Below are 12,737 nucleotides of genomic sequence, written 5' to 3' on the forward strand. Positions count from 1 at the left end.
GATTCCTAGACTTCGAAGTCGTTTGCGTCGTCCATCATCTTCTGCCTGGGTAACTAACGAACCTGGCCAGTATAGAAGCTTCCGTCCCGCGCCTTGCTCGCGAGGAGCTGTTCCCTTTCGGCCTCCAATTGACCATGGCCCACGAGGCGATCACCTCATCATGGAATCCGGCACTGATGCCAAACAGTGTACATGGTGCCGAAGCAGCCCATGACGACGATCACGCAGAGCCTCTGACCGAGACCACGGGTCATGGCCTGGAAGATGACGAAGAGCCGACGGCGTGGGGTCTTCATCGTGATGGTCGGGATGCGGAGGAACAATCCTCTTCTCCCGCTGGCGACGCTGAGGCCGGTGCGGAGGACGATGCTGGGCTAGCTTCGGAGGTGCCCGCACCTCGTCACGAAGCTTCCGAGTCCTCTGCGGAAACTCCAGCGCCTGCAGCCGGAGGAGGAGAAAATACAACTGCTACGACAACCCGCACCTCACAGCACTCGAGCTCCATGTCCTTTACCCGGACGGTTTCTGACGAAGTCAGCTTCAGCGACAACGACGAGACCGAGTGGAATCTTCCAAGGACTGACACGGACCCCTTCAAGTTCATGTCGCCGTCCGATAGAACAAACTCTTTCCCCGTCGTGCCGTTAATGGCAGAGGAACCGCAGCGCATCGATGACGTTCACCTGCCGTCGAATCAGGCACTCGATGTACTTGAGGAAACGGAGAGAGACGGCCATGTGGAAGAGGAAGAGTATCGAGCTGACGCGCACCCTGAGGCCAGTTCAGACGCGGCATTTGAGCCTCGGAAAGATTCGAAGCGCGGTCATGCGCAGTCCAGGTCCATTGGCGGTGACTTGCAATGGTCTGAGGATGTTGAATCCGAAGCGCGATACGAAGAAGGTGTACCGCTGATACCCCACTCACATGCGGATTCTGATACTCCTGCTGGTGGCGACAAGGCTCCCATCGTCTCTTTTGATGATGATAATGAAGATGACGACTTCTTCAACCAGGTTAGCCAAAATGCCCAGGATGACACAAACATGGGCGAAGAAGTCCAGCCGCTACAGCGAAAGTCGACGATGCAGGTCTTGGCATCTGCCAACCAGGAGCCTACTTCTCATCAGCCAACTCTAGATAAAACACCTGAATGGGATGAAGAGGGGTCTCATTCGCCAAATGCCAACCCGACTGGCAGCCATGACAAGCCGAGCGGAACAGAAGCTGGTCCAAGCCAGGATCTTTCGTCGAAGTGGGAGGAAGCCTTTGCCAGCGACGACGATGGGGAAGGCTTTCTGATTGAGGAAGATGCGGCAGCGGGGGAGAAAGAGGTCGACGCTGCTGCGTTTTTGGGGAGTGATGATGAGGGACTGCTGGACGACCTTGAAGAAGAGGCGCCGCCAACCCAGACCGCGCCGCTGAGCTCTCAAGCGAGCAGTGTGACATCGACATCTGCCTATGCGCCGACTTCTTACGTACCGGCTCAGCAACGCTCGGCCTCTGCGTCTGCATACACGCCCGTTACGACGCCGTCACAGCCTTCGTTCTACGGAGCTCCCTCTCAGGGCCCGTCTCTCCCATCGACAACCCCATACGGCCAAGCCCCCCCTCCCCAACAACCTCCAGACTCGTCCAAGGCCCAAAGCTTTGTAGACAAGTCCAAGGGGGGCTATTCCTCTCCTTTTGATCTCCCACCTGACTTGGTTACAAGCACGGTGAAGCCGAGGAAACGGGCTAGTCTGCAGCAACTGCCAACAGACAATCCTCCCCCTACCCTTCAACCTCCTCCTCCACCGCGGAGTGCCAGCATGCATGCCAGCATTGGTTCAACCGAAGCAACTCCACCAGGCGGCATTCAAAAGTCACCTCTCCTGCGACACAAATCAAGCTTCTTCGAAGACTTGCCGGCTGCGCCTCGATCACGTCCGATCTCGAGACAAAGCGCCAGGGCGATCTCTCCTAATCCCTACGCACTTGCAACCTCCCCTCATGGGCCGTCTCCCCTGAGCCCTCCGATGGCAACCCAGATTCCGCCTGCCGCTGCAGCTCCGGCTGCGAGGGCGAATCTCGTGGCTCCTGAGCGAGTCAGCCCTTATGCGCCTCTTCAATCGCCAAATGCCCCTCTGCCTTCACCGGCTGCCAGCGTATCCAGATACTCACCGGCTCCCCCTCCTCCCCAAGGCGCTGGTAGCCAAAGTGCACCGCCACCGGCTGGCCGGTATTCTCCAGCACCCGCCGCCTCTCACCCAACGAATGCGTACAATCCGGCCGTCTCAGCAACGCCACCTCAAGCAGTCCTGCCTCACCTTCCGCGAACCTCTAGTCCGCTGGCCCATTTTGAGATTAGCAGCGACAAACCGCATGGTGTCAATGGAGAGGCGGTTCACACTGAGCGACGAGCTAGCTCCTCGTACGAACCAAGACTGACCCGTGTTCCTTCTCTCCCCCCCACCCGCGAGGTTGAAGAGGAGGACGATCAGTCTCCCGGTGCTCAGCGGCTGAACTCCACCCGCTCCCCTCCGCCTCCAGCCCTGCCTACCCTTTCCGCTCAGGCTACCTTATCCCCTCCCAAAAGGCCGGGTTCTGGTTACGTACCCAGCGGTGTCCCCTCAGTCCAGCCGGGCTTTGTTCCACCCCCGCGAGCTCAGACGCAATCCCCTGGGGCTACCCGAGGTAGTCAGTACGGCCCGAAACCCTTGGAGACCGCCCGCCGGCCTTCTTCGTCTCATTCACCTGTGTCCCCACCTGCTGCTAAGACTACATATGCTCCTACTACTCACTCTCGATCCCAATACCTGGCGATGAACATGATCGCCCCCACTGATGGACGAGAGCACGACCTCCTTCAGAGATGGCAAGGTGTCCCCATCATCTCCTGGGGAGTCGGCGGCGTAGTAGTCACTTCTTTTCCCAAGAGCATTCCGAGATATGTCATGAATCAGACGACTCCATCCATGTTGCGAGCGCCTGGGGAAGTCAAAGTGCGAAACATCAAGGACATTGACTCCCTGCAGGACCGTCTGGCCAAGTTTCCCGGTCCGCTAAAGGGTAAGTCGAAGAAGAAGGAGGTGCTTACCTGGCTAAATGCTGGCATCGAAAGCCTGGCGAGAGAACTACCAGAAGTGTCTTTCCACCCGCAGCTTTCGCATGAAGCGAAGCGGACGATTGAACGTCTACTGCTCTGGAAGATCCTTCGGGCCTTTGTCGAATATGACGGGGTGCTGGAGGGCAACCCTGCAGCGGAGAAGGCTGTGCGAGACGTTCTCTCCCCAGGAACCGTAACCCCGACTGCGGAGAACGATGCCCTGTTTCCGGTGGACCCAACCATTGGTATCACTGGCACTGCGGTGACCTCGATGCAGGCCGATGGAGCTGATCCCGCTACCATGGAACAGATTCGCCGTCATCTTCTCAAGGGTGACCGCGAAACCGCCGTCTGGACGGCAGTCGACAAGCGGTTGTGGGGACACGCCATGCTCATTTCTCATACCGTTTCACCCGACTTGTATAAGCGTGTCGCGCAAGAGTTTGTGCGCAAGGAGGTCAACCATCCTGGCCAGAACAACGAGTCTCTTGCCGCTCTGTACAAGGTCCTGTCAGGCAACTATGACGACTGTGTCGATGAGCTTGTTCCGGTGCATGCTCGTGCTGGCATGCGACTGGTCTCGACCGGGTCGTCTTCTGAGCCCGCCAAGGACGCCATGGAAGGGCTCGATAAGTGGAGGGAGACGCTGACGCTTGTTTTGAGCAACAGAAGTGCTGATGACATTCGCGGCCTCAACGCCCTGGGCAAGTTGCTATCCAGCTATGGAAGGGCCGAAGCCGCTCACATCTGCTTCTTGTTCAGCAGACAAATATCCGTTTTTGGCGGCTTCGATGACCCCCACGTTGATTTTGTCTTGTTGGGGTCAGACCATCGCCAGAACTCGCACCAGATTGCAAAGGACACGGAAGCTTTGCAGCTCAGTGAGGTATACGAGTACGGTCTTTCGCTCTCGGGCAGCCCCTCGGCGGCCGCCGGCGCTCCTCACCTCGCAGCCTACAAGCTTCACCACGCAATGACGCTGGCTGAATATGGCTACCGGGACAGAGCTCTGCAATATTGCGACGCCATCCTCTCAGCGATATCCGCGCAAACGAAGAGGTCGCCCTATCATCACCCATTGCTGGAAGCGGCTGTCGATGACTTCATGGTCCGCTTGAAACAGGCACCGAAAGAGGGGTCGTCCTCCTGGATGTCCAAACCCAGCATGAACAAGGTGTCGGACAGCATGTGGAACCGATTCAACAAGTTCGTTGCCGGAGAGGAATCCGAGAATGCCACTGCAACGCCAACCGAAGAGACTGGCCCGTTTGCCCGCATCGGAACCCCGTCCATGAGCCGCTCTCCCTCTGTTTCCAACTTCGACACCTTGGGCATCAGCTCGCCTAGCTACCCAGGGGCTGGTGCTCCTGCTGCAACGTCAGCTCTCTCATCAGCACTGTCGCGATATGCTCCTGTGAACTCTCAGCCTTTGCACGGAGCCGAGTCCCCGCAGGTGTCGTCTTTCTCTCATGCTGGACGAAGTTCGAACGAGTACACGCCTGGCAATACCGGACGAAGTCCCAACGAGTACACGCCTGGCAATGCCGGACGAAGTCCCAACGAGTACACGCCTGGCAATGCCGGACGAAGTCCCAACGAGTACACGCCTGGCAATGCCGGACGGAGTCCCAACGAGTACACGCCTGGCACATACGGAGCCTCCTCTTCTATGGCTGGCTCGCCACCTGCTCACGGTAACGGATACGCATCTTCCGGCCTCAGCTTCCAGCCAATGACCCCTATCCTTAAAGATGAAGGGAGTGCTTCTTACGGTGGATACCAGCCCTACGGGACCCAGGATTCAGCCTCCTCGCTGCCCGCTTCTGGAGAGTCCGCCACGGGGTTTTCCACGCAAGGATATCAGCCCATTTCCTATGGATATGAACCTCCAGCAACTACTACCGATGCGCCGGAATCCGGAGAGACAACAAATGAGGGCGTAGCGGGGGGCTCATCAAGCGGCGGCTACGAACCTCCATCGTATCAGCCTTATGGATACGAGCCGCCTTCATATGAACCTGACGCGGAGCCATCTGCCGAGGCCGACAATGACGAGCCCAAGCCCAAAAAGAAGAGCTTCATGGATGATGACGACGACGATTTCCCCGCCGCGCAAACCAAAGAAAAGTCCAAGGCAGAAAAGGATCGTGAGAACCAGGAGTTGTTCCGTAAGGCAGCAGAAGAAGATGGTAAGTGCATCTTGTCCTTCGTACCTCTATCTGGGACATACGTGTGCTAATTCGTCAATAGCCAAACGGGCTGCCGAAGCTGCACAAGCCAAAAAGGGCTGGGGCTTTACCAGCTGGTTCGGCGGCGGCAAGAAAGAAGCTGCAAGCCCCGGCGAGGCCTCGTCCCCCGGTAAACCCATCAAGGCCAAGCTCGGTGAGGCCAGCAGTTTCGTCTACGACCCCGAGCTCAAGCGATGGGTCAACAAGAAACCCGGAGCCGAGCAAGTGGAAGCAAAGGCGGCGACTCCTCCGCCGCCCAAGGCCAGTCCCCGATCCGTCAGCGGGACGCCTCCGCTTAGGCAGTTCACGCCGCCTCCCGCCGCGGGCCGATCCAGCCTTCCACCGTCTTCTTCAAGCTTCGGGACTCTTGCCCCTCCACCGGTGCTCAACAGAGCCACGTCACAGGAGAGCCTTAATGCACCACCGATGCTGCGGTCCATGTCTGGCGCGAGCACTGACAGCAAGCCTTCTAGCAGACCTACCACTAGCATGAGCAACGCGAGCAGTATCGATGACCTGCTCAGCGCTGGACCCCGCAAGCCTGGGCAAAAGAAGGCTCGGAAGGCTGGGCGTTATGTGGACGTCATGGCCAAATGAAGCAACAGCTTACTCTATAGAATGTTAGGCGTATCCCCCCCTGTTTTCTTCTTTTCATATCTGTTCTCGTCCCCCCGTTCTTTTTTTGCATGGACTTGTTTTCTTACAAAGAGCCGATGGCAGTATTGTATTATAGGACTGGACATCATGATACTGTAGTAATCCCTGGCTGGAGACCTTGTGTTTTTCTCTCTCTTGTTTGAAGATTTGGAATGAGGGGGCGAAATGATGGAACGAGCGGATGACTGAATGCAGATACACATGACTGGGCACACAATAGCAACTTGGATATCTTGAGAGAATTATGAATGAAAAGAAAAAGAGCATTTGATCCCCCCGGAATTTGATCCCCTTACGCCGTATAGCTCCCATATAGTTCACATCCCGCGTAGCGTTGAGTTCGTGACTGGCTGGAGACCTCATGCGCTATACGCTTGTACATGATACTATGGCCAGGTGAGCTCACGTTTAGACATAGCGAGGCAGAGGGAGGTTTTCAACTTACGGTGAGGACTGCATCATCGCCGCCCGCGTCATCGTAATGTGGTATATAGACATACAACACCAGGGAATGGTTATGGCAAAAGCACGCAATGACCCTGCCCTCCAGCCTGCCAGCACTCAGGACTCTGCTCCAGTCTTTGCCATCGACGTAAACCGAAGCCCAGGCGTCGGGGCCACGATCGCGGAACCTGGTACTAGGGTGCTCCTCGATGGGGACCCTGAGCTGGGCGGGGTCGAGCTCCGGGTTGTCGAGATCGGTCCAGGCGCTGGAGATGTCGGCGGTCTCGGTGGTGATGCGGACGCGCAGGCCGCCGTGCATGCTGGCGCTGATCTCGAGGCGGGGGGACTTGCTGCTGCTGGTGGTGGTGCCGGAGGCGAGGGCGAGCCTGGTGAAGCGGTCCGAGATGGACTTTAGCTGGAGGAGGGGCGGGAGCTGGATGTGGACGTCGGGCTCCTGCAGGACGGGCTGGACGGTGGAGGCGACGGTGTCCGGGTGGAGGACGCGGATGGGGATGTCCTGGGTGATGATCTTCTCGTGCTCCCTGCGAAGGGGCGTCTCGAGGTGGGTGTTGTCGTCGCCAAAGGGGTCGTCGTGGGAGGGCCGCGGGGGCGCGTGGGCGTTTGCGTGGGAGGGCCGGGAGGTGGTGGTTGTGATTGTCATGGAGAGGACGGGGACGCCCTTCTTCTTGGTGAGGCGCAGGGAGGCGGACATGCTGTTCTGGGCGGACTTGAGGGCGCGGTGGAGGGGCTGGAGGGAGAGCTCGAGGTTGATTGTGTTGCCGGGCTCGGCGGACTGGATGGTGCAGTTTTCGAAGAGGAAGTCCATTGGTAGTGTTCTGTGGGAGGTAGAGATGAGATGGTGAGATGACGTTCAGTAACGGTATGATGCCGAGTGAGAAGTAGAGACTGAGATGCCTTACGACCAGATTTGCGATCCCGTGTCTGGCACGACGGTGAAATGCGCTGTCTCATCGCTTAGACGCAGCCATACCAGCTTCTCCAAGGAGGAGAATGCGGCAGTGAGCTCTGGTTAGGATGAGGATGAGGACGAGGCATGGTTAGCATCACGTCCTGGTATGACAAAGGTGCGATGCAGCAGCGAAGAAAAGAGGCTGCACGCAATGGAAAAGCAATGCTGCAAAACTCACTGGCAAATGTGCGAATGTTTTTCAAATCGCTGTGGAATCTCATCGTGATTGATGTCTTTGGCTGTGGCTGAAGGCGGACAGATTCACGGTGATGGGGGTTTGAATGGAGTTTCGGAGGTCCGGTTTGTTAGCGGGCGGAATGGGTTCCGTACAGTAAGTAGCTACGTGCATGTAGCCGGACGTGGAGGTGCACCGAGCACGGCAACCATAATTGATCTTCAAAGTGATAGAACTGGCCCAACTTGTCGTTTTTTTACGACTGGTTGTACACAAAAGAAGAATGGCTAGTTTGAATGTAGGTATATCAACACCATCGATAAGAATTGTATGTATCATTGTGTGATACAAGCGGCTACCTTAGGTACTTGCTGTGATGCTCCTTGTGAGAACTGGAAGCCAAGACAAATCGTCCTGCTCTATACCTTAGGTAAGGTACGCCCTCGACGTCGTCTGGTTGGTGCTTCAATCCAGAGATCCAACTTCAGTCTATGCCGTACATGTATATCTACCTTAGTAGCCAAATATTATTACCTAGGGTACCTAGTAGATGACGAGCATATACCTGGTATCAATCAAAAGCAGGAGCCCTGGTGGTAGTCCATGTGCCAAGGAGGAGGTCGATTGGTGTTAGTGGCCTACCTGGAGCAGGTAAATCCAAGTCGAACCTGCCCTCGATGAAGTCAGCAGTAGATATTGCAATCAAAGGAAGTCGCAACTCTGCACTGAGTCATCTTCAATGCTCTACAAGGCAACACGTTGGTAAGGGTCTCTGCAATAGAATACAAGCAGGGCACAGAAACGCTGCATCCCCCCCAAGCAGTCGTCAGCAAAGCATCCGTATGATATCAACCACATGTCAACCAAAGATTTCATTCCAGAATCAATCATCAAATCGTCTACTGCATCTCACAGATCGCCTCTCCTTTGACCTCTCCATCGCCAACTTCGCTATGGGCGCTGTCACGCAGTCGTTTGTTTCAGCCAGCGCCGCAGAAAAGCAGCCATGGGGCTCCGAAACTTGAAAGCAGCCGTCACGGAGACCATCAAGGAGACCATCAAGGCAGCATGTCGACCTTCATGGGCGTTGATGGGCAAGAAGCGAGATCGAGAAAGCCGAGGCTTTGGCAGCAGCAGCAGCATTACAGTCACGCATACCATCACGCAGACCACCTCGCAAGCCACCACTCCCGATCTACCTCCTCTGATAAGCTGCAACCATCCTTTCGCAAGGCGTGATCGTTCCTGGAGCCCGTCACTCCTCACGATTGACTCCGAGATAGAGTTTAGCCCCGAGGGAACTCCGCCCGGTGTGGCTCTTGGAATCCCCCCTGAGCACATCCTTGACGAGGGCCCTTCGCCGATAGGTGACCCTATTCCTCTAAACTTTCACAGGCTTCCTGCACCCGCTACACCCAGGAGAGCGGGCGACGACATGCTCAATAGCCTGAGTCCATTTGATGGAGCCTCGTCGATCGCGTCTGTGGACAACCCTTTCGTTGGAGTCTGTGAGATTGACGATATGTCAAATGATGGGCCACAAGGTACCTCATGGGCGACACCTGAAGCATCCTCAGAAGGTCGTACGGCGGTGCGCAACGAGCGAAGAGGGACAGTTGACGACGCCACTCTACCTCTCCAGGAGTACCAACTCTCTCTTATACACGATATGCTGTCCTTCTCGCTTCCTAATCGAGCTTCGGAACGCCTGGCTGCTGCGTCATTGTTTGCGTCAGCCCGACATCCATCATTTCCCTGTCTGTCCAGAGGAAATACGGCTACCGACCTAGACTCGGGCTCGTGCAGTCTATGCGGAACAAGTGACACGTACCAGGAGCCGTACCCAGATCGAGACGACATCTTCCAGGAGCGCAGGGCATATCTTCCCTGCGGACACTTTTTTGGGCATCGCTGTCTGTACAGCTGGATGTATTCCGCGTTCTGCAACCGCCGTCCACTTAGATGTCCGCGCGGGTGCGTCTCTCTCCTTCACAAGTGCGGCCACCCTACCCTGCCCGTATGGCAGCGGCCGGCACGGTTGCACAGTGACCCTGAGACTGCCATTCCGTGGGACTATGATTTCTGCGAGAGTGAACAGGGAGAGAGGTGCATACAGATGATTTCTGGATTAACCAAGGCTGAGAGGGCAACGGCGCCAAGGTCGACGCAACCGGAAGGCGAAGAGGAGGGGAAACGAAGCTTGCGAAGGAGATTGCGTGACACGCTGGTCTCCCCCGTTTTCGAAAGAATGCAGCGGGCAGTAGAGCGGCGAAGGCAGGAGGCCATGAGATACTGGAAGAGTAGGCAGATAAGCTGGTGGCTCGACAGCTGGGCGGATACCTGGGGCATCGACCCGCAAAGCATGACTTTTTGGTGAAAGCAGGGGAGTAGCGTTGGTGCACATTTACTGTTGTTACTCTGCTCAGATTCGACTGCAGCTCATCCTTTCGAACCTGGAACTTGTCAGCGGTGGACGAGACAGCAGCGGCCTTGGGAGTTGGCCCTTATCTTCTGTCCATCTTGGTCTATCATCTTTGCAGCATACCTACCTTCAGTCATACAGCGTTTAGCCGGGCACAATGGACAGGCGTTTGGGGATAGCCAGCGTGTCTGAAGAGCGGGAGTCTTGCTTGCAAATGCTTTCACCTGACGGCACTCAGCGTTTTTTTTTCTTTCTTTTTTTTAACGATTCTACTCTCCGTCGCCAGTAGATGGCACTGTATTTGTCCATAACATGTAATAAGAAGAATAAGAATAAAAGGTCATTACCCGGCCTTGTTGATATATCTTGACGCCGAGGTGGTCTCCGAGTATCAGGCGGGTAATAAGGAGGACTCTCCGTAACCTGTTTCTAATATTGAAGCGCTGACCGATACGAGGTCGTCTTGAATGAGCACCGATGCTTCGATGTGTCCTTGTAGGGAACCACATGTAGATGGGCAAATAAGGTAACCAGACTTCGTGCTCGTGCTGGGCAATGCCTTTGCAGTCGTAAAAGCCAGCCTCAAGGTTTGGAGACGCTAGTAGATCTAGATGTAATGTAACAATGTGCTTCCCTCCTTTTTTGCACACATCTTTATCTGTTTCCCTGCGGGTATCTCGCCTCAGCCCGAATCTGAATCGCTGCTGCTGTCGTCTATGAAGCCTTCCTCTAGCCTTGAAGCAGAGTCAGCCCCCGGCATAATCTCACAAAGCAACACTTGGCACATTCACCCTCAACAATGAAACAGCATCTCGCTCGCAAAAAGAAAGCAAGAGACTTACTCCCGACTGAGCCGCCTCGTGTTATCCGGCCGCCGGGACCGGGCAATGGCCTCGAGCACCTGGGCAATGTCGTCGTCAATGTCCTCGAGCTCCTCGCCCTCCTCGAGGTCACGGTCCGAGAGCCCGCCGCCGCCGCCGCCGCCGCCGGCCTGGCCCGAGGCGACCTGCCTGTCGCGGCGCCATGTGAAGGGGAGGCTGGCGATACGCAGGAGGCGGCCGGTGATGCGGTAGCGCAGGGAGGTGGTGTGCTCGGAGATTGCGTCGAGGGGGAGGTACTGGCTGTAGCGGCTGCGGTAGCGGCGCCAGACGGGGACGACGACGAAGGTGAGGACGAGGAAGAGGATGAGGGAGATGACGGCGGGAATGACGAGAGTCTTTTTGGTTTTGGAAGTTTTTGCGTGGTTAGTTTATGGGCGGCATGTTATAACGCTGTTGTGTCTTGCTTGTTCTTTTGCAGGGCCATTGGTTTTGTGGTTTGCTTTGCCGAGGGCTTACTTTGATGCCAGATAGTGTGTCGCCCATCTTTCCTCTATCATGTGGTGTTGTTGTTTATTCTTTTGTCTCTATTTCTTCGGGTTTCGGCGTCGTCTTTGGCGGTCGAGGTGGTGATGATGATGCATGCGATTTAGCGTTGCCGACTGCAGGATTGCGGCGTGCTCGTCGATGCGATGCTGGCGGTTTGGGGGTTATGGCGGGTTCCTGGCCATGGAAGCAGAGGCAAGAAGCAGGCGGAAACGATGCGCTTATGCTTGTGTTGCCTTGCGCGAGGACCCTTTGACAAACACGCAGCTGAAAGGGTCCTTATTCGGGGGGGCCGAAAAGAAAGTCGATGACGGCTGAGCTCGACATTTGTTGGAGTGCAGATGGAAATGGAGCATGAATGGATGGAGACATCAATTATTCCCGTACTCGTACAGCCACAACGTGCAAAGCACCTGCGCCTGGCACCTGGTAGGCAACATTACGTACGTACCAGGCCAGACCCCAGAGAGGCGCTAAGAACTTGAGCTTGGCCGTTGCGATAGAAGGCATGTAAAAACGCTTGCAGGGACGGGCCACGGCTGGGTGTGCTAGGCGACTTTGGGAATGGCCACGATGGACTTGGGGGAGGGACTGAGTTGTGTTTTGGAGGCGTTGAAACTGTTCGGTGGTGGTCAAAGGGACGGAACGAAAGGATGCTGCAAGTCGGATGCTGGATTACGTAAGTGGCCCTTTCGTTGAAGAGTCCCCCGAGCTGCTTGGTTGACATCTACTAAGCGTACGATGTACGGATGGCATCGACAAACAGCTACTACGGGGATGACAGCAATCAATATCGGGCAAGAGAAGGCAGATTGGGCTTACTGTCCACGTTCTCGGACATTCGAAGCTTTCAGGGACGGCTTCCAGATGTCGCAGGGGCCCAGGTGCCTCTTCTCCACTGCCGTGACGAGGGGGGCAACGCTGAGGCTGAGGTTCCTTCACTGTGCTGCTGTTCTCGAGGCTGTTGCATCTTTCATGTCGTATCTGGATGTGTTGATGGTGTCTCGATGAGAGCAACGCCGACGCTACCAATCCATGGACGTGGCATCGTGTGCAACTTGAAACAATCGGCATTCACCACGTGAGGCGCTTCGGTACGTAATCGGTAAGGGTACAGGGGGGGGGTTAACGAGGAGCCATGATCAATGCGCTATGCTAGCAGATGCGACTCTGATATCGTCTGGTGAGTGACCTCGGCTGTTCCAGGAGGCATGAATCTAAGCCATTTCATCAACTTGACTGATGGTGTAATATGGATGATTCAACTACCTACCAACGCGAGGCTGCTGGCCCGGTATCAAGGGATCATGCACAGCACCCGCAAAAGAGATGCTTCCCAGACTCTGTTGTCAACAAGAGCGACCCCCAAAAAAGAGCCCTCGAATGCAAGAC

At 56.0% G+C, this 12,737-nt stretch overlaps 4 protein-coding genes across 4 annotated transcripts; 2 read left to right on the forward strand and 2 right to left on the reverse strand.

Moving 5' to 3' along the window:
* Positions 1–134: 134 nt before the first annotated feature.
* Positions 135–5,910, forward strand: CCMA1212_003946 (COPII coat assembly protein sec16; the record flags this gene model as incomplete). Its single annotated transcript, XM_073701274.1, has 2 exons — positions 135–5,274; positions 5,336–5,910. The coding sequence occupies 2 exons, from the start codon at positions 135–137 to the stop codon at positions 5,908–5,910; spliced, it is 5,715 nt and encodes a 1,904-aa protein (XP_073560656.1).
* Positions 5,911–6,262: 352 nt separating this feature from the next.
* CCMA1212_003947 (Checkpoint protein hus1) lies at positions 6,263–7,733 on the reverse strand (the record flags this gene model as incomplete). Its single annotated transcript, XM_073701275.1, has 5 exons — positions 6,263–6,343; positions 6,416–7,250; positions 7,335–7,440; positions 7,563–7,623; positions 7,728–7,733. 5 exons carry the CDS (start codon positions 7,731–7,733, stop codon positions 6,263–6,265), a joined length of 1,089 nt encoding a protein of 362 aa, XP_073560657.1.
* Positions 7,734–8,565: 832 nt separating this feature from the next.
* On the forward strand, positions 8,566–9,936 carry CCMA1212_003948 (uncharacterized protein; the record flags this gene model as incomplete). The annotated part of the gene is made up of 1 exon (XM_073701276.1): positions 8,566–9,936. One exon carries the CDS (start codon positions 8,566–8,568, stop codon positions 9,934–9,936), a length of 1,371 nt encoding a protein of 456 aa, XP_073560653.1.
* An 883-nt stretch (positions 9,937–10,819) lies between these two features.
* CCMA1212_003950 (uncharacterized protein) lies at positions 10,820–11,345 on the reverse strand (the record flags this gene model as incomplete). Its single annotated transcript, XM_073701277.1, has 2 exons — positions 10,820–11,197; positions 11,319–11,345. 2 exons carry the CDS (start codon positions 11,343–11,345, stop codon positions 10,820–10,822), a joined length of 405 nt encoding a protein of 134 aa, XP_073560203.1.
* Between the last annotated feature and the right edge of the window lie 1,392 nt (positions 11,346–12,737).

The sequence above is a fragment of the Trichoderma ghanense genome (assembly GCF_004382785.1).
Source record: "Trichoderma ghanense strain CCMA-1212 chromosome Unknown scaffold_3, whole genome shotgun sequence".
NCBI lineage: Eukaryota > Fungi > Ascomycota > Sordariomycetes > Hypocreales > Hypocreaceae > Trichoderma > Trichoderma ghanense.